Source organism: Camelus ferus, chromosome 18 (genome assembly GCF_009834535.1).
Source record: "Camelus ferus isolate YT-003-E chromosome 18, BCGSAC_Cfer_1.0, whole genome shotgun sequence".
NCBI classification, from domain to species: Eukaryota; Metazoa; Chordata; class Mammalia; order Artiodactyla; family Camelidae; genus Camelus; species Camelus ferus.
In genome coordinates, this window is record NC_045713.1 from 36,447,729 (window position 1) to 36,469,095 (window position 21,367).

The 21,367-nt window shown below is 39.9% G+C and overlaps 1 protein-coding gene across 7 annotated transcripts in view; it reads left to right on the top strand.

Moving 5' to 3' along the window:
- PARN (poly(A)-specific ribonuclease) overlaps positions 1 to 21,367 on the top strand; it is a 148,640-nt gene that overhangs the window by 100,919 nt on the left and 26,354 nt on the right. For 6 of the 7 annotated variants that reach the window (XM_014554529.2, XM_032460999.1, XM_032460996.1 and 3 more), the window contains one exon: positions 8,336 to 8,525. In XM_014554529.2, the coding sequence (XP_014410015.1) occupies positions 8,336 to 8,525 (190 nt within the window). Of the gene's footprint in view, positions 1 to 8,335; positions 8,526 to 13,346; positions 13,536 to 21,367 lie in introns of those variants that run through there. The other variant, XM_014554530.2, reaches the window with a different exon arrangement.

A 21,367-nucleotide genomic window follows, 5' to 3' on the forward strand; every position in this document is an offset into this window, starting at 1 on the left:
TTTTCAGCTAGGAACCATGAAAAGGGGGAAAAAACATCCCCCAAGCTGGTTAATGGAAGCAGTGCCCCTTAATGACGTCATTCATGAAACGCTGCGGCCGTTGGCATAGGCCCTGGGAAATCAGAGCTTAAACAGCAGCCTCTTTCTCACAGTCAGCCTTTTAATATCTTATATTTCTTGTCTCTTTCTCCCTCCTGTTTCTCCTCATGTTAAAATCATCATTTCTCACCTAGATTCTCACCTCCTTGGTGCTCCCTATCAATATGTTCCTCTCCTCCTCCTCTAGGTTGTGAGCTTCCCTCCCGTCACCCCCCAGTGCCCAGCATGGTACCTGGGGCCAGTGTTTGTTGAGTGAATGAACGAAATGCGTGTTTCAAAAGCAGATTGTGGTGTTGTGGGGGCGAGGGTATAGCTCAGTGGTAGAGCACGTGCCTGGCCTGCATGAGGTTCTGGGTTCTATCTCCAATGCCTCCATAAACTAAAAATAAATTTAAAATCCCATCTTCCTCCCCCCTCAAAAAAAAAAAAAAAGCAGACTGTGGTGTTGCCAGGAGAGTTAGTGAAAATCAATTGACTAATTTTGGTCTCAGTTCAGTTTTTAAAAATTATAGTTCAGACTTTTTGATTTTATACTTGTCCAGTATGGCTGATACATCAGTTCCTATATTTTCCATTTTCTTTCCACATTTTTGAATGAGAAAGATTTTGTTAGATTGTATCCCAGTTCTCAGTGATAACAGTATCCTGTGAGCTGTTGCAGACTCAGGTGTGTGAGGCCACCCTCACTTCAAGCATTCCAACGTGTGATAAGTTACAGCTCGCTGACTCTGTATCACTGTAGAATGTCTTATGTGTCTTAGACATAGTTCTTTCAGTATGAGCTATATATGTATTTTTTTCCTCCAAGTCAAATGGCTTTATTAGCCCCTGGGGGCCACATTTCTCCCCTACCACCACTACCTGCCCTCCAGGGGATGGGAACTTTGGGACCAGTGAGGGGCATGGGGAGTCCAGTGCACACTGCAGTATTGAGTCAGGCCCTAAGTGGGTGCCCGGGGCCCTACCTCCCTCCCTGCCTGTGAGGAGAGCCTAGTGGTGGGTGGCAGGTGGGAGGTGGGCTCTGTTCCTGGCTGAATGTTCCCAGCCTGGAGGTGAGCTATATGTCTTTTGATTTAACAGCAGTCGCCTCATTAATTAGGCACCTGCTGTATGCCAGGCTCTGTGCTAACAGCTTCGCATATAGACATTCTGCTCTCCAAATAGCTTTCTAAGGTAGGTAGTTACACCCATTTTAGGGATAAAGAAACGGGAGCCCAGGGAGTCAGGTGGCTTTCTTCAGACAAGTTCAGATTTTGGCAGGATTTGAACCCAGCTCCCTGTAGCCCCAGAACCCATGACTTTCCCACTTGACTTCATTGCCTCCCTTTATATACATTGTAAGTAAATGTCACCATATCCACAGCCTTTGTCCAGTTTGTAAAGAGTGTTTTCTTCATCATTTCCTTGGCCTTAATTAGAGACTGAGGTAAGATACAATGTGGGAACCAGGAGCAGACTGAGGGGCTGACGTGGAGGGAGATGAAGGTAGAGGCGTGGCTTGTAGGTGGCAGAATCTGGATGGGACCCACGTCCCCTCTGGCCGCCTGCCTGAGAAGTCACAGGGCTCCCAACAACTGCTCTCTCGGTTCTGATGACCCAGCAAGGGTACACGGGCAAGCTCTTCTTGCTGTCACTCTCTGCCTGCATGTCTTTTTAACCATGGCAGCCTGAACCTGCTTCCTCTGCTTCCTTCTCCTTAGTGCATGTGCTTTCCTGAATGTCTCCTCTGCATCAGGCCCTGTGATGGAGGCAGAGGTGAGCGACCCAAGTCCTCCTCTGCCTCTTACTCCATTATTAACACTGTCTTTTTTACAGGCCTTGAATCTCTTTCATGAGCCTTAGTTTTTCACTCTTTCAGCTTTAGTACTTAAAAAAAAAATTTACCCTTTGTTGGAGAAGACTGCACTGTATGGGGAAGAACAGGGGACGAGGAACCCCAAGCCCTGGGTCCTGACCGTGTGCCTGAGCCAGGTCAGTTGGTCTCTGCTGCCAAGGGCTATTACCATTTCTTTCCGCGTTGCTGTGACGCTCAGGTGTGGCGATGTGCACAGGCCGTCACTGCCCCCGGGGAACCTGCCCTTTAGAGTCAGGGCCAGTGCCACTCCTCTTGTTCCTAGTCCAGTGCTCTTCCTCCACGAATGCCAAATGATTCAGAAGCTGTGTTTCTTCCCCCCTTTCCTTCCATCATTTTAAATTCCTGCAAAAGTACCATGGTAGAACCAAGGTGCTATGAAGGCAAATAGAGTGTGGTCCTTTCCATCGAAGAACATCTGGGCCCATGGTATAAATGTGAGGAAAGAGCCAGAGTTGAGGTGAGAGGGTTGGACCGAGCCAGAGGCCCCGCCGGTAACGCTAGCAGGTTTGCACTTGATCTTGGCGTTACAGAAGAGGACAGATCGTGTCAGTAGGGAAGGCTGTAAGGGCCAGGGTAAAACCGGGCTGTCAGCTGGGCTGGCCTGCCCGCTTTCACCTGTTAGGCCCCCTGGAAATAGCTGTGCTGCGCACGGTTCTGACAGACCACCAGTTCCTGCATGTACCTTAGTATCTGCCTGGCTCCTTGGATGAGTTGAGGGGAAGTATCTCCAAGATCATTTTTTTGAATGCTGGAATATGTTCATAGTGACCCTTAGAGTTGAATGTTTTTGTAAAGTTGGCTGTCCCACAGAATCCAAGGTAAAACCCTCCATTCTCTATCTGGTAAAAGTACAGAAATGGTCATGCTGTTGCAAACCCAGACTTGGTCAAATTATATGGAATATGAGAAAACTTCTGAATCCACTATGTTCATGTTTAAATAAACAAGTAAACACAAAGCAGCTTGTGGTGCACCCAGAAAGAGAGCACAGAGGAGCAGGGCCCCGGGCTGGCGGCTGTGGGGGGATGTCAGAAGTGGGCACCGCGTTGATGGTTTGGGTGTAGGGTTTGGGTCTGCACAGCTGGCAGAGGCCACTCTCAGTGCACGCCCTCCTGGTGGTGGGCTAACATACCACGTTACCCTGGAGAGATTCCTTCCGCCCTTTACACAAAACTGTTGTGTGAAGAGATGGACAGACTCCGAGTCTCTTGCAGACTGAGGTATTTGCCTGTGTTCACTCTGCATGACGTGGCCTGGGACCCTTCCAGTGCACTTGGTGTCATGAAAAGAATGTAGCTTTGGTTTGGATCCCAACACTTGTAACCCTTGGGACCTTGAAGTAGTCACTTCTTCTGAGCTTCAGTGTCCTTATCTATAAAGTCAGGATAATCCTTACAGGATTTTCCGTACCTGGCGGAGTAAGTAGCCAATAAATACTTCTCTTTCTTGTAAGCATCGGGCTGATAAGCACACAGGTAATTCCCTTAGAAACTGAGACGTGATGTCGGTTGAGGATAACCGCTGCAAAAAATGCAGGACTAATGGCTCGTAACTGCTCCTGAAGTCTCCTAATGCTCCCCCCCCACCCCACCCCACCCCCACCAGCAGTTGCCTGCAATAAAGTGGTTTCGGCAGCCGCGATAACCAGGCGGCACAGACGTCCTCGGCTTCCCGAAGAAGGCTGGAGAAGGCTGGCGTTTCAGCAGCAGTGCTTGTTTACAGCACACGGACCATTTGGGGATACCTTCTTATCACCAAAGACATTGAAAATGGAGTGACTCCTACCTTATCTTACAGAGAACTTCTCACTTAGTCTTGGAAATGGCCCTTAGGACTTGCACAGGGCAAACAACAGAAAACCCAAACAGTCTGTTTGCTTAAAAGGTAATAAACTTCTGTGAAACCCCCACTCAACCAGAGAACTGAAGTGTTAATAAGTTACATCTCCCTGTGCTTCCTCCCCACCCCATCTTCCTATTCCCCACCAAGCTGCCACTCCTGAAAGTTATGCTGATTATTTTCTTGCTTTTTTGGCTCCCTCTGCATCTCCCTCTCCCTCTCTCCACCACCCCTACAACTTCCCCCTATCTTTCCCCTCCCCCTCCTTCTCCTTTTCCCTCTACAAACCCACGAAATGATACCTTAATGTGCTCATAATTTGCCTTTGCCTGAGGTTGAACAACTCTTTATATAATTATTGGCATTGTATGCTCCCCTTTCTGTGAAACGACTCAGCATGCTGTTCGTGTCTTTTGCCCATTTTTCTGTTGGGTGTTCCCTTACTGATTTGTAGGCATTTTTATGTATTCTGCTGCTAATCTTCCATCAATTGCTTGTGTTACAAATATCTTCTTCCAGTTCACAGATTGTCTTCACTCTCTGCAAAGTGTCGTCTGATGGACAAAAGTTTTCATATTAATGTAGCCAAACTTACTGATCTTTTTTTGTGTGCTTAACATTTTTTGTATCTTCATAAATTCTTTCCTACTTCCAGCTCAGAAAGATATTCACTTCTATTTTCTTTTCAAGTTTTCAAAGTTTGCTTTTGACATTTAAGTGCTTCATCCATCTGGAGTTGATTTTTCCGCCTGGTGTGAGTAAGAATCCAGCTTATTTTTTTCCTATGGATAAACAATTTTTCCAACTTTTCCTTTTCCGCACTGTCTGTCATGCTGTCTCTGTCCAAAATCAAAGTTTCACAGATGCTAAAGTCTGTTCCTAGGCTCTTCTGTATCATTGGTCACTCTGTCTCTGCACCATTACTGCTCTGGCTTAAGTACTACAGGTCTATGGTAAGCTTTTGGAGCTGGTAGGGCAAGCTGCCCCTTAAATGTTTGGGCTATCAGGGCCCATTTAAAATTTGGAATCAACCTTTCAGATTCCACAGAATAATCGAGGTGTAATTTACATACAGTGAAATTATCTTCTATTGTACAGTTCCGTGTTTTAACAAATGCACACCATCGTGTAACCACCACCATAATCAAGATACAAGACAGTTCTCTTTGTGATTGACGTCCTCCCCCAATCCCTGACTGCCGCTGCTCTGTGTTCTGTTGAGTTTTTTTTTAAATCTCATTTTAAATTTTTTCAATGTTCTGTTAAAACAGAGTTTTTAAATCTGGAACTGCATTAAATGTATGGATCAACTTAGGAAGGAATCTACAGCTTCTATTAAGTCTTCTTGTCCGTGAACATAATGGCATATCTTTCAACTTAGTTGGAAAGATTTTTGCTTGACAATAATGGAAAGTTCTAAATTAAAAAAAAAAACTAAACATTTTAAGTAATTCTTTAAAACTCCTAGTAGGGGAAGCATTTTTTATGATAATTGTCACTCTAAATAGACACATAAATACACACAAATATATGTCAGACATGTGACAGTGTTACATTCTTTAAAAAATCATGTCTTGGTTCCAAACCAGCTTTGTTGCTTACCCTACAGGACCCTAAACAGGCTGCTTGGCTTCCTTGATGCTCAGACTCTCTCTCTCTCTCTGTGATGGTTAGAACATCCCTTCCTTGGGGGGCGGTTGTGAGGATTAAATGCTGTAACGTGTGCAGAGTGTCAAGAGACAGCAGACCTAGCACAGTGAAACCGTGGGTGGGTGAGACTATGGAGAGGAAGTGCTCTCACTCACCTACAAGGAACCAGGGAGGGCCCTCACCGTCTTTGGTTTCCCAGTGGCTCTAACAAAGTGGCATGACCGAAAGACGGCCTTGAATCATTTCCCTGACAAATTTGGAAAAGGTTAGTGTTACCAAGCCGCCTGCTACACGCTGCTTCTGACAGGCGAGCTGGAATCACTGGAGGACACAGCTGACAGCCAATTCATTTTGCTGATTCATCCATTAGAGGGGTGGCTTTGAGCCAGAGCTTGGCTTCTAGATTAAAGGCTGAGAGCTGCAAAGCTGCTGGGACTTGAAGGAATGCTGGTAAATTGCTGCCATGTGAAGGCCAGCAGTGAAAAGTGGATTGTTGTTTGTGTCCCCTTTTAAGTGATCCTAATTCCAAATGTGCTCAGATAAATTCCCCACTGTGGTTAGGGAGTTGTTCGTAACATGTGTCCACAGGGCCAAGAGCTGAATTATTGGAAACAATCGGATGCTGTTAAATAGATCATCTTGGCTCCTTTGTGACCCTATTTCCACCTTTGCTTTCACAGGGAATGTTGACTCAAGCCTACTCTTTTACTTGTTAGTCCAAATTAAACTCGAGAGAGGCGTCATTGCAGATGTCATCCCTTTGAGGCACGCTTCCAAGTAAACCTGCCTGAAAAGGAATGAAACTTAAAAGAGGAAAATCCAAGCGATGCTCAGGACAGAACAACCATGTAGAATCTGTGGGTTCTCATTATATATCACATTGATAAATGAACCTGTTTTACTAGGTAGTCTCAAGCTTATAGGAAACTGCATAAAGCTTGCCTGTGACAGTGTGAGCTTGAGGGTGGAAGTTGTGTCTTGTTTCACCAGCTATCTAGCATCGTCCCTGGGACAGACACCCAGTGAGCGATCGCTGGGTGGAAGCATGGATGGATGACGTCTGGTGGATGTACAGATTACTGGGTGGTTAGATAAGTGTGCCAAGAAAGTCAGAAGTGTAGCCCATTGAAAGCAAGAAAAGTAACTCTCGGGAGGAAAAAGGTTTTTCAAGAGAAGCTCCTGTTTCTTTGGTTCTCTGATATGAGTGACTTTGGTCAATGAGTATCTCCAGAACTGAATGCTCTGTTTATCTCCTTGTGAGTGAGTCAGAACATGCTGTTTGGAGTTCACATTTCAGGAACTCACTCTACTCTGAGATAACGTGGAAGTTCTTTAATACCCTTAGAGTGTTTTCTTTTCCTTTTCTTTATTTTTCCTCTTTCACTCTAGAGTGAATATTTGAAGAGTACAGCAGACCTCTTAGTAAAAAAATTATTTTAAATAAGATTTTTTTTTCTTCTTGTTTTTCTATCTATTGTTGTTCTCTTTTGCTTTGCTCTTTAGGTGGCTAAACATTTAGGGCATGACAGTCTATAAACTGTTACTGTATTGAGAAGCTTTAGGCAAATCTGGTCCACTTAAGAGTGAAGACTAAAGTGTCACATGTCGGATATGTGGGGAGTGTCTGCCTCCCAGACAGTTGTCTTGCCCTGTGATGTAAGGTCCGGATGTGCTGGTGTCCCTGTCCGGTTCTGATGTGCTCATCACCACTTGCCGCGTTCTGCCTTGCACTCACTCACTTAATATTTACTGAGAACTGCTCCGTACCGAGAACTTTGCTGGGAGTGGGATATAGACTCTATCTCAGACGTCATGGTGCTTTTGCCGCATGCCCGGGTACCACGTCTGCTCCCAGCCACCCCCACCAGCACGACCCGGCCCTTACTGTCTCGCTGCTAGTGTAGGTGATAACTGCTGGCAGTGGCAGTGGGCCTGGGGAGTATGTGCTTCAAACTGCAGGAGCCGGAACCAGCAACTGAGTGCCTGTCCGCCAGCAGGTTTCCATGGGGCCTCACCCTGACACTTCCCGCACATTCCATCCCCCAGACTCCGAGGAAGAGGCAGCAGAACTGACTGGGCCATACTCAAGCATTAACACCAAAGACAGAACAAGCTCCAGCTTTCTAGTACTCCTGCCAGAGGCACATTTCAGAGAATTCGCAATCTTTGTGAGCAGAAGAAGAGGCCTGTCTCAAGTATTGTGGGAATATCTTGAATCTGCAGAGTCTAAAGGGAAGTGCAGAACAGCAGGAAAGGCCCTGGCCTTAGGGTCGAAGCAGCCTGGTTTTGCCTCCCAGCACTGCCCCTGGCCCCGCTGTGGCCTGTGGCAGTCCCCCGACCTCTGTGCCCCTGCTTTCTCCTGAGCAGTGAAGACCATTCCTCCTTTGCAAATGCGCTGTGAAGCTTAGACATCGTGTATGCAAAACGCTGGGCACAGACATCCAGGAGACCTTCAGTATTTGACACAGTCACAGCACTGCTGTCAGTGTTGCTTTTATTGTCATCTTTATTGTTAACAAAATGGGTGAGGCTTTATAGTTTTCCCTTAGCGGTTTGGGTTTTTCATTTTCTTACTCTGAAAATGAGTAATTTTCAAGCATAATGTTACCTGCAAATATGTGGCAAATTAACGTTTTACTTAAATCATTCTAGTTCTCTGTAGTTTACAGAGCACTTTCACACTGTAAAGGAGATTGGGGAACAGAGACACTCTTTTCTCTGGATGAGAAAACTCAGACTTGGAGAGTCCATGGGATGTTCCCAAGGCCACCTGGCTTCTAAATGGCAGAGCTGGGCTCGGAGCTCAGACCTGAACCCAGGGCTCCTTTTCGCAAGTGACATCTCTGGGGTGAGGCCAGACTCTTTGGTAAGGATTTTTTCTTTTCCTCGTAGCTGTCAACACCAGCAAATATGCAGAAAGCTATCGGATCCAGACCTATGCTGACTATGTGGGGAAAAAACACGAGGAGAAGCAGATCAAGAGAAAGTGGACAGAAGATGGTTGGAAGGAGGTTGAAAGAAAGCGGCTGAACACGCAGTGCGTCTCCTACACTCCGCAGAATCACTATTACTATGCCAGCAGGTAAGAGCTCCTGCCTGTTGATTTGAAAGGGCATTCTTCTTGTTGCTCCTGATGGGATTCTAAGTAATAAATCTGACTTGTGAGAAAGACTTTGTTCTAACTTTTCACTTAATATCAGAAGTTACTGCTACCTTAATTCCTTCTGTGCTTTACAGACCACAGCCATTTCAGTTACCACTCTCAAAACCCCGGTGGGGCAGACTGGGGAAACGTCTTATTCCCGTTTTAGGGGTGAGGAAACAGAGGCTCCAGGACTTGCCCACCATTCAGTGAGAGAGCCAGGATGAGCTCTTCTGTCTGATTCCTTCTTTTCTCAAGCTGCCATGTTGCTTCTGGCTGAGCTTCTGGAACCCCTTTCAGGTCCCATGTCGACACCGAACCACATGCCTTGCTGGAGAAAGAGAACTTGACACATTCTTCCTTTACTAACCTACAATCGTACTTTCCAAAGATAATAACTGGTGAAGTTTTAGGATCTTTGTGAAATTATAAAACATAGGTATAGAAAATGGGGGGAGGGGGAGTTCATTCTAGAAAATTATAAATATTAGAAAAGTGTGAATTAACAGAAGAAAGAATTGGCGGGAGGGTATAGCTCAGTGGTAGAGTGTGTGCTTAGTTAGCATGCATGAGGTCCTGGGTTCAATCCCCAATACCTCCATTAAAAATGAGCAAACAAACAAACTTAATTACCTCCCCCCCTCCGTTAAAAAAAAAAGAAAGAAAGAAAAATTAGCCATAATCCCACTACCCAGAAGCAATCACTGTTAATATTTTGGATTGCCCTCCTTACTTTTTAAATGGTTTTTAGAGATTTTTCAAGTTGAGTTATAATTACCATACAATAAAATGTATAGATCTAAAATGTTTAGTTCAAAGAGTTTTAACAGTTATATGTACCTATGTAACCACCACTCAAAGCAAGATACGGAACATTTCTATCTCCCATCTCAAAATTTCCTTGGGCCTCCTTTTCAGGTAACTCCAAGCCTCCCCTGGGCTAAGCAACTATTTCAAATTTCTGTCACTATGGATTAATTTTGATTACTCTTGGAATTTATTTTAAAAAGAATCATATGGTATTGTGTTTGGGTTCTTTCACTTAACATGTTTTTGGAATTCATCCTTGATGTGTGCATATCAGGAGTTCATTTATTTTTAATGTTCAGTAGTATTTCATTGTATGGATATACAACATTGACCTGTTCTCCTGTTGGTAGACATTTGGGTTGTTCCCAGTTTGTGACTATTGTGAAAAAAAAGGCTGCTATGAACATTTCGGTAAACAATTTCTTGTAAGCATATGTTTTCATTTCTCTTAAGTAAATATCTTAAGAGTAGAATTGTCGGTTCTTAGGACAGATACGTTAAAATTTGTAGGAACAATCAAACAGTTCTCCAAAGTAGATGTACCATTTTATACTCTACCAGAATTATATGACTGTTCCAGTTACTCCACATCCTTGTCAACACTTAGTGCTGTCAGTGTTTTTTATTTTAGCCATTCTAGATAATATAAGATGATATTACATTGTAATATGAATTCATCTGGTTGACCCCTTTTGTGTGCTTCGTGACCATTCAGATACCTTCTGTTTGAGGTGGATATTTAAATCTCTTGCCCATTTTCTAATTGGGTTGTTTGCCTTTTTACTGTAGATTTGTAGGAATTCTTTTAAGTATTCTGGATACACATCCTTTGTCAGGTATATGTGCTGCAAATACATTTTTTTGATTCTGGGGAAATATATTCATTTTATCAGTGATGTCTAGTGAGCAGATGTTTTTAATGTTGATGATGTCCTGTTTGTTTATTTTTTTCTGTTATGGTTAGTGGCATTTTTTTTTCTGTCCAAAAAATCTTTGCCAGCCCTAAGATTGTAATGATTTTTCTGTTTTCTTCTAGAAGGTTTATAATTTTCGCTTTTACATTTAAGTCATGACCCATTTCAAATTAATTTTATATATGGAATAACATAGGAGTCAAGGTTTAGTTTTTTCCATATGGATATCTACTTGTTCCAACAGCATTTGTTAAAAAGACTTTACTTACTGACTTGACTTGGCACTTTTGTCAAAAATAAATTGACCATGTATGTCTAGGTCTATTTCTGGACCCTTCTGTTCCACTCATTTTTATACCTGTTCTTCTGCCAATATCACACTTTCTTATTTCTGTGACTTTATAAAGTCTTAAAATCAGGTAGCATCCAAATTGTTTTTCTTTTTCAGATTGTTTGGCTATTCTAGATCCTTTGTATTCCACAAAAATTTTAGAATCATCTTGTCTGTTTTTCATTTAGACTGGTTTTGTATTTTTTAGTGTAGAAGTCTTATATGTCATGTTTATTTTTTTCTAAATATTTTATATTATTGTTTTTATAAGTGGAATTGTTCTTTAAATTTCATTTTCAAATTGTTTGCTGCCTCTATATAGGCATATAATTGTTTCACATTGACCTTGTATCCTGCAACCTTTCAAAATTAACTTATTCTGATAGTTATTTTAATATATATTCCACAGGGATTTTTTAATGTACACAATCATGTTGGCATGCTATTAACAACAGTTTATTTCTTTTCCAATCTTTATTTCTTTTTCTTGCCTTATTGCACTGGCTAGCCCTCAGGTATATTGTTAAATAGAAATGGGAAGAGTGGATATCCTTGCCTTGTTTCCAGTATTAGAGAGGGAAGTGCAGTGTTTCCCTTTGAAGGATGATTCTTAGATTGTCCATACAAGTCTTTTTTCAGGTTGAGGAATTTCCCTTCCATTTCCTGTTTGCTAAGAATTTGTATCATGAATAGATGTTGAGTATTTTCAGATGCTCTTTCCATATCTTTTAAAATTGTCGTATGATTTTTGCCCTTTATCTTGTTAATACTTTGAATGACATTGATTGGTTTTTGAATGCTTAATCAGATTTGCATTCCTAGGAGAAATCTCACTTGTCATGATGTATTACCCTCTTTAGGTGTTGTTTGATTTGAGTATTTGTTAAGTATTTTTGTATCTTTGTTTATGAGGGTTTATTAGACTGTAATTTTCTCTTTTTTGTATCTTTGTCTAATTTTGGTATCAAGATTATGCTGACCTCATAAAACTAGTTAGGAAGTTTCTCTTCTGTTACTTTGTGACAGGTGTATAGTATTTTTCCTTAAATTATTAGTTGAGTTTACCAGTGAAGACATCTGGACATAATTTTTTTTGTGGAATGGTTTTTGATTATGAACTCAATTTCTTTAATAGATACGGCACAGCTTAGGTTTTCTATTTTCTTGTATCACTTTTACTAATTTGTGTTTTCCAAGGATTATTCTATTTTATTTATGTTGTCAGATTCATCAACATAAAATTATTAGCTCGAAATAGTCCCTTATAATTTTAGTATCCATAGGCTCTAGAGTTACGTTCCTTTAGAAATTACTGACACTGGTTATTAGTTTTTCCTCTCTTTTTTCCTTACTAGGGTGTTTTACCAATTAATTCTTTCTAAGTACCAACTTTTAACTTCATTAATTTTTCTGTACTGTTTTTGTTCTATTTTTAAAATTTATTTATACTCTTGTTCCTATGACTTCTTCTACTTATTTTGGATTAAGTAGTTATTCTTTGGATTCATCAGGTTTGGGGACTTAATATGTTATTCTCCCACCTTAAGATGGGAACTTAAGTTCTTGATTTTATGTTTCTTCTTTTCTAAAAAAAAGTGTTTAAAGCTGTAAGTTTTCCTTTAATTTCTGTTTAACATCATCCCACATACTTTGATATGTTGTCTTTTCACTGCCATCTATTACAAAATATTTTCTAATTTTTCTCGTGCTTTCTTCTTTAACCCACGAATTATTGGAACTTCTTTGATAATTGTTGAGGCATGTTTTATGGCCTGGCATATGGTCTGTCTTGGTGAATGTTCCAAGTGTACTTGAATGAGTGTCATGTTCCATTAACATTATTTTAGGTTACATTGGTTCATGGTTTTGCCCAAATCTTATGTATCTTTACTGATTGGTTTTGTTTGTTTGTTTGTTTGTTTTTGGCCTACTTTTTCTTTCAGCCACCAAGAGTGGTACAACTGTGGTTGCAGATTTGTTTATTTCTCCATTTAATTATATCAGTTTTTGCTTCACATATTTTGAAGCTCTTTTGATAGGTATATACCCATTTAGGATTGTTATGTCTTCTTAATGAATTGCCTCTTTTATCATTATGGAATATTTCTCTTCAGTTCTAGTAATAATGTCTTGTTTTTGTTTGTTTATTTTGTCCAATATTAATATAGGCACTCTTATTTCTTATACTTGGTATTAGCCATTTAATGCCAACTTAAAAATTTTGTCTTATGTTTCTTATAAATAGCATATCACTGTGTCTTGCTTTTTTCCATTCTGACAACCCCTGCCTTTTAATCTAATTAATGACACAAGGGTGGGGGAGTCTGTCTCCCATCTTGATGTTTATTTCCTGTTTGTCCTGCTTTTTCTGTGTCCATCTGTTCTGCTTTTCTGTTGCTTCTTGCATCAACTGTGTATTTTTCAGTCTTTGCTGATATTTTAGCATCCCGTTTTATCTTCTTATTGACTTTTTTCTTACACTTCTTTGTGTTATTTTTTGTCACTGTTCCGGAGTAAGATGGCAAACTATAGTCCACATGCCAGTCTGGCCACATGTTTTTATAAAGTTTTATTGGAACACAGCCATGCCTATTAATTTACATATTGCCTCTGGCTGCTTTGCATTTCATTGGCAGATTTGGGTAGTAGTGACAGAGACCATGTGGCCCACAAAACTGAAACTATTTACTGTCTGTTCCTTTACAGAAAAGTTTGCTGATCCCTGCTGTAGAGCTACACTGTCCAGTACGGTAGCTACTAACCACCCACACACGGCTAATGAGCACTTCAGATGTGGCTAGTCCAAACTGAGATGTGTTGTAAATTTAAAACACACATGTGATTTTGAAGACTTGAGTACATGTTGAAATTATAACATTTTGGATATATTTGGCTAAATAAAAATATTATTAAAATTAATTTCACTTGTTTCTTTTCACCTTTTTTTTAATGGTGGCTCCTAGAAAATTTAAAATTGCATATCTGGTCCACAGCATATTTCTGTTGGCCAAGCTCTGCTCTAGAGATTATAATATGCCTCTTTCATGTATCACAGTCTGTCTCTAAGTGAAAATTATACTACTTCATGAACAATGTAAGATTTTTACCTAGCATATATTTCTATCTACCCACCTCCATCCTTTGTGATCCTTTGTCTCATGTATTACTTCTACATTCTGTGAACTTGATACATTGTTGCTTTTGTTCCTTTTCTTTTTCTTTAAACAGTTAATACTTGTAAAGAAAATAGGGGACTAAAATGGCATAAGTATAAACATAAAAATAAACATAAAAATTCAGGCATAATTAGAAAGGTCCAGTTCAGATTGTGTGGGGTCCTTATGTGACTCTTATGACACTTCTCTTGGCTCTGGAGAATTGACTCTGAGATCTTAGGGAGACAGCCACAACAGCTGAGCTTCTGAGGTTGACTGTTAGCGGTGCTGACGGGTGGATTTCTTCTGCTGTTTGCAGTGGTGTTGTGGTAGCAGGCTTCTTTTCTTTTCTCTGATAGATTCAGTGTCCAGAACAGTTCAAGGAGTTTATAGTCGATAACTGGACAGAAGATAGGGCTTAGGTTCTGGGAAGCTAGACTGGCCATAAAGTGGCTTGAGAAGGGAAGAATGAGATTTGGTTTGGTGTCACGAGATCTGAGTCAAGTACAGGTTAGGCATGGCATTGGAAGGATCCTCCTTTACAGTGGGTGCTAAAACACTGAAGATCTCACTAACAGATATTTAGTCCCTGTAAATAAACACTGATGTTTGAAATATTCTTGAAAGACAGATGCTATTACCATTCATATTTAATTAAGAATGTTCTATAATTAAAGAAAATGGTCTTCTAAAGCCACTTTGCCCTTGCAGAGATGTGGTCAGGCGTGTCTATGGGTTATTTGCTCTTTGGCTTATTTCAACAGTTAGGAAAAACCCGTTGGCTATTCTCTTCCTTCTCATCTTTCCTTTCTATGAGACTAAATTTCAGCCTTCCTTGAAAATATAGTAGCTCCTGGGAATTCCTGCTCTTGTTGGAAATGCTGAAGGCTATATCAAAGCTATGGTTTTCAGATTTCATGTAATTTTCATCTCAAGTTAGTGGTTTCTGCAAGTAATTGAATGTGCATTTTATATGAGGATATGGAGGGAAAGCCTTTTAGAGACAAAGAAGAATTCCAGACTGTTCCAGGACCCATTGCTTTGTCAGAGGCTTACCCGTTTATCCATAAGTTGGTCTGTGGAGCAAGTGTTTTCCCTCCTCTGACTAAAAAATGCCTTAGAGACAACAGAAGCCACAGGGTGGAAAGGGAACTGACTTACCGGCAGCTGAACCACAAGGGTTCTAGCTTAAGCGCCGCCGGTACCTTGGGAAAGACTTCATTCACTCCTCCCTTGGGTAAATACCCAGCGAGAGCCCAGTATTTGCCTCTGTTTTCTCATCTCAAGTGAAGCATTGTGTTGGAAAGATTGCTTTAGGTCCCTTCTAGCCCTTAAATTCTAAGTGTTTTTACACCGTGCACAGCGTAGGGCATGAGGAGGACACTGGTCAAAGCTCTGGAGAGAGACCCTTGCATCATCTCCTCAAACAGCGGGTGGTTTCCTCTCAACCCAAGAGTTAGATTTTTGAAAATCACTATAGTTGGCTGATTTTTAGTTAAGGAGTATATAATGAAAGTAAGACTGGGTAAAGCAGTGTCACGAGTGAACCTCTGAAAGTCCTTTGTCACACTGAAATACCAAAGGCAGCACCCCGAATAAAGGAAAGATCGTTGACCTTTCATTGAGTACTGCCTTTCAAATTCCCACCTGCCATCTGTGTACTAGAATTTCTTGGAAGCTCCTTCTCCCCATGATTTCAAGAAGCTGGTTAGACACCACTCGTCAGTAGCAGAAGAAACTTGCGCTCCAGCCCTTTTTGGCCTCTATGTCTGGTCCTCTGCTTTCACATTCATTGTTTTCCTGCTTCTGTGACTCGGAGTGGTTGCCTCTCATCTTCAGACCCACCACCACCCGCCAGTCTCAGCGTGAGTCTCCCCAGCACGAGCCCCGCCCCTCCTACCCTGGTGGCCGTTCAGTCCCTGGCAGCAGTTGAGGGGCACACTCAGGAGCTCTGTGTTAACCTTCTCTTGTTTCTTTTTTTTTACTTTTGAGTCCATTGCAGGAATCTCCATTTAGCTTTGACTGCTGCTTCTGTTCCTGGTCTCAGCTGCCTTTTTCTGGGGAAATTTCCAGTTTTTTTTTTTCTTGTTTCCTTCTCGTTCCTATAGCTTAGGAACAGACTTTACATCTGTGTCTCTATGTTAACCAAATGACATTTCTACAATTTGCGAATCCTTAGCTGCTGGAAAGGGCTATAAAAGTTAATCTAATCTAACCACGTCAGAATCTTTCTTGTATTTGGGCAGGTAAATGTTGGCAAATTCACTGTAGATCTTGTGGGTTCAGTATATTTTAGCAGAAACAAAGTGTTTCCTGTGACACTTTTTAAACCATTGGAGTGATAAATGCACATAATTCTTAAAAATTTGTGTGGTACAGGAGAATATAAAGTGAAGGGGGACTTCACTTTATATTCCACACTCCCAGTTCTTTTTCCCAGTGGCTGCTACTCTTACCATGTTCTTTCAGTGGTTTCCACTGTACTTTTAAATAATACCTCTATTTCTTGTCTTAAAAACTTTGAGCAAAACATCTTGATCACTTATAAAAAAGATTAAAAACTTGACACATAGGTATTACCTTCTCTCTCTGTCCCCCTTCTCACTTTGGGTAGTGATGTTAGTTATACTTTTGACTACTTTTTTGTATCTGCACTTTTTTGCTTTCTTGAGAACTTGATTCCAAGAAATGGCAGCAGGTGTACAGTGTCTATAATATGATTGTATAAAGGCAGTATTCTGAAGGAAAAGTTCATAATGGGGCCCACAGAGAAGAAAATATATTCCTGTGACATTCAAGCTTTGCCACCCAAAGGAGAATATTCCAAAGATCTCAGCTTTTTTGTGTGTAGGTTTTTTTTTTGAGGGAAATACAATCTTTTCCTTGAGTGACTTTTTTTTTTTTTTTACATATGGGGTATATGGTTAGTAAATTCTTTTAAAATGTCTCTATTTCACCTTCATAATTGATAATGTTGCCAAATATAGACATCTAGATCCAAAATTTTATCCTTTCAGGATTTAAAATACATTGTTCTCACCACTATGATCATTGAGTTACTCTCCTGTTTCCCTTCAAGGAAGGTGCCATGCTTTCTGTGTCTTCGTATCTCTCGTACCTAACCTGATCCAGAGGATGTCCCCAGATGTTTGGTAAATGAATGAATGAATTCTCAAGTGCCAGTTTCCTGAGTGCCTGCTCTGGGCTAGGTCTCCTGTTTCATTTCATGGGACGCTCACAGCAGCACTGTGAGGGAGGTGAGGTCATCCTCATTTCACAGAGGCTCAGGGAGATTAAGCAATTCTTGACAAAGACCTGGGGGTTGATACCAGGTTATCTGCAGAGCCCCGTTCTTTCCACTATCCATCATAGCCCCTATAAATTTTCCCAGGTCTGGAATACAGCCCTGTCCTCAAGGGAAGAAAGTCCTCAAACAGATGGCATCTAGGTACATGGCAAATAGGAGACTATTGTCTTAACTGTAATCACCACACATCTAAGAAAACATCTAAGAGCTTGTGTCTTTTTATTTAAAAGTGATATCCTAGGAAGCAGAGGAGAGGCCCCTTTGATTTTCTGCTTTTAAGAATACCAGAACTTTTCATTATAGAAAAATTTTAAACATATTCAGAAATAGAGACAATAAAGTAATGAACGCCTATCTAGCTATCTGTCACGAAGTGTTAACAGTCAGTGTGTGGCCAGTCCTGTTAATTAGTACTCTTTCTCTCTGTCTTTCCTCGAGATAATTTTGAAACAAATCACGGACAGCATAGCACTTCAGTCACGAGTATATATACGTATGTATCTAAAAGAGAAACGTTTTAAAACAAAACTACAATACTACTGCCACATACAAAATTAATAATAACTCTTTAATATCAAATATCCAGTGTTCAGATTTTCAGTTCACAGATTTTTTTTAAAATAATTGTTTTGTTTGACCTCTAGTTCCGAAACAAGTTCACATACTACATTTGGGTGACGTGTCTCATATCTCTCTTGATCTATGAATTCCCTTTCTCTGTGAATTCTCCCCATCCCCACTCCTTTACAGTAGGTTTAAGAAACCAGATTGCTTTGTAGAATTTCTATATTCTGGAACATTCTCTTAAGGCTGTATAACATGTTACCTGACTGCTGTGTTTATAATTAACTGGTAGTTACATCTATAAACTTGATCAGATTCAGGGCTGAACTGAATGGCAAGAGTATTTCATAGACGGTGTTGTATATTTACTTTTGCATCACATTGCGTGGCACAAAAAGTCTACTTTTCTCTCTTTTTATAAGATTGATCAAGTGGGTTAAGATTTTGCTGGCTTGGTTCGTTCATCTAATACAAAGTTCCTGTATCATTTTTCACCTGATGGTCTTTATTAGCCATTAATGATCAATGACTAGATTCATTATTTCATTAAGGGTTGCAAAAAAGTAATATTATAGTTTATTACTTTATTTATCATCCCAAATGCTCTTACTTAAAGTAAAAAATTTCTTCTCATCATCTACTTGGTTATCTGGAGGTATAGTTCATATAGAAAAAGCAAAATGAATTCTTTAATCTCTCCCCTCAACACATTTTTAAAACCAGTTTTCAGAAAAATTAGTTGGTTTCCTAGCACTTCCTAAAGGTGAGCAATGAGGTTTGTTTTGTTTGTTTCAAACATGTTTTATATATATATATATATATAAACATATATATATATCCACACACACACACACTTTAGTACATTATATAGTTCTATTCTTTTTGATGCTCTGATTACCTTATTTCTGACCAGTAGAACTATGAACCATTTCCAGTTGTCTCTTGAGTCTTCTAATACAATCCCAATAGTTTACTAGCTCCTTTGACTTCTGATATTCTTAAGAAGGTATTCCAAGGTCTTGTACATTTCCTATGTTATATTTGGAATCAGTCATTTCTCCAAGGGGCCTGTTCCTTATGATGGCAAATGGTATTTAGAAACCGTTATCTGGGTTCTAAGGGTGTTTACTGATACTGGATTTCTTATTGTTTATAGCCTTTTTTAATGAAAAGAGCTAGCATGGAAGTTTTCCCTTTTCCTTCCCTCCCACCTTCTTTTTTCCCCCCTCCCTTCCTTCATTTTTTGTTTTTAAGATAAATTTATACTGATTTCCAATTCACTTAGACTCCAGGACTTAATTTAACTTCTTTTAATTTTTTTTCTCTTTTTCCTTAGGCTGAAAATTTTGATTCCCAGTAACATTGAAGTATTTATTTGCTTTATCCTACGTTATATAATAGTTTCAGAATAACTATATCAGTATCATTACTAATAATTATTGAAAAGAATTTTTTTTTGGCTGTCATTTTTGTCCTTAAGAGTATATCTGACTAGAGATGGACAGTCAAGTTACCTTATTTTATAGTCAGTTGAAATAATTCCTTTTTGTGTGGTTAAGCTACCAACTCAATAAACATTTAGGTTTGTTTTATTTTTACTTCTAATGGCTGTTTTTTTAAACTTAATTTTGCCTTATAATTATGTAAAACATTTATGTGGTTCCAAAGTGAAATCTACCAAGTTTCTCTCCCTGCCTCCTCGAACTCATTTCCTCCCTCCCTTGTGGTGACCAGTTTTATTAGCTTTTAGTACATCCTTCCATTTTTACAAATACATAAGCAGATATATATATACACATACATACGTATATATACACCCATACATACACATACATACATACGTACACACACACACACACATATATACACACAGACACACACACACACACACACCCTTTTGTTAGATGGTAATGAACCACACATACTTTTCCCTACCTTCCTTTTCTCATATAGCTGTGTATCTTGGAAGTCACTTTTACTCTGCTTCTCTTAAGATGTGATTCTTTACACTGCAGATGGTTTTAGTGTTCTTCAGCCTCCTTAGTAAAACATACTAACCAGCTAAACCTGGGTGTTTAATCCTAGTTCAAATGATCAACCGTGTGGCAAAATTCATGAATGTTATATTAAGTCAGAGGCTTTGTGAAAAATTAATTCATGACCAGTGCTCTAGTTCAGATGAATCATTCCTCTTTTACCTTTGTTCATCCTCTTATCTCTTTCTCTGTCCCCTTCAGCATAAAGGTATAAAGCTCACTGACACACGGCATGCTTTTTAGAATATCTGCAGAACAATGTGAAAAACAAGAGAGAAAGCTCATTTATTAAGCAGATTCTTCATCCCAGCCACTGTGCTTGGTGCTTTACATCATTTAAAAAAAAAAAATCTATCTAACAACTCAGTGAAATCCTTGGTGTATATTCCTGATTTATCTATGAAAAAGTTGAGTCTCAGAGCAGCTAAATAATTTAGCTAAAGTTACACAGGGTTCTAACTTACAGGCATTCTGGATCCATAGCCCAGTGTATTAACTTGCCTCTTAGAAACATGGCACATCTACACCTAAGAGTGCGCGTGTTTGAGAAAGACGCTATCTCAGTTTTAATAAATCATGTTTTCTAAAAAAAAAAAGAAAGCAAGCAAATGAACAAAAAACCTGTGTTAAAAAAGCCTTAAGGTTAATACATCCGAATTTCAAACTTCATTCTTTGAGGAGAGGCTTTAGATACCTAGTCCCACAGATCATCAGTGTAAAACTGTTAGTGTTTTAATTTTTTAAAAAGAAACAAATGACTCTGGGATGTACAAGCCAGTATCAAAAATACTGAGATGCCATCCTTCTGGTATGCTCAGCACTCTTCATCTCCTTAGTAGTGGCCTTTGGTGGATTATTTGGTTGATTTTAAGTAGAGGAACTACAGCAAGTCCAGAGGAAAATGACTCGGTGATGAAAGGAAGGGGAGATGTTGAGTCTGTTCAGCCTGGAAAGGAGGAAGGGAAAGGGCAGTAGGAACTACCGTCAACATTAGGAAATCCCATAATCAGAAGAGCAGTGGTTCTTGATCCTCCCAGAGGGCTGAGGAAGAACCCTGAGGGGGCTTAAGTAGCATCCTTAGTCCCATTTTGCTGATAAGAAAACTCAGAAGTGTCTTGCTGCAGATCACAGAGTTGGTGCTGTCATGAATGCTTTCATGCTTTATAATAGCAGTAATGTTCGAAAATTAATGTTTCCTTTCTGTATCTTCGTGTTATTTATTTGATTAACCATAATTAATAGTAATTATCTCTGTTTCTAATATGTTATGTTGTTCATACTTACCTTCATGTAAGAAAGGATAATTATTTTTGATGATGCTAATGGGGGTTTTTTTGGGGGGGGGTGAGGGGTAATTAGATTTATTTATTTAATTTTATTTTGATAGAGGTACCAGGGATTGAACCCAGGACCTTGTGCCTGCTAAGCACGTGTTTTACCACTGAGTTATACCCTCCCCACGATGGTGCTAACAGTTGAAATTGCCCTCAACTCACTTAGATGATAGGGAAGTAAAATGCTATTTTTTCACATGTATGTTAACTAAACAAATTTCCTATTTGAGGTACTCTGATCACGTGCAGTTGGGATTACTCCTGTGGTATTTGTAGTATAGTTTTAGCTGAAATAAAGTACGAAATATGTAAATTCTCTATTTTAATTGCC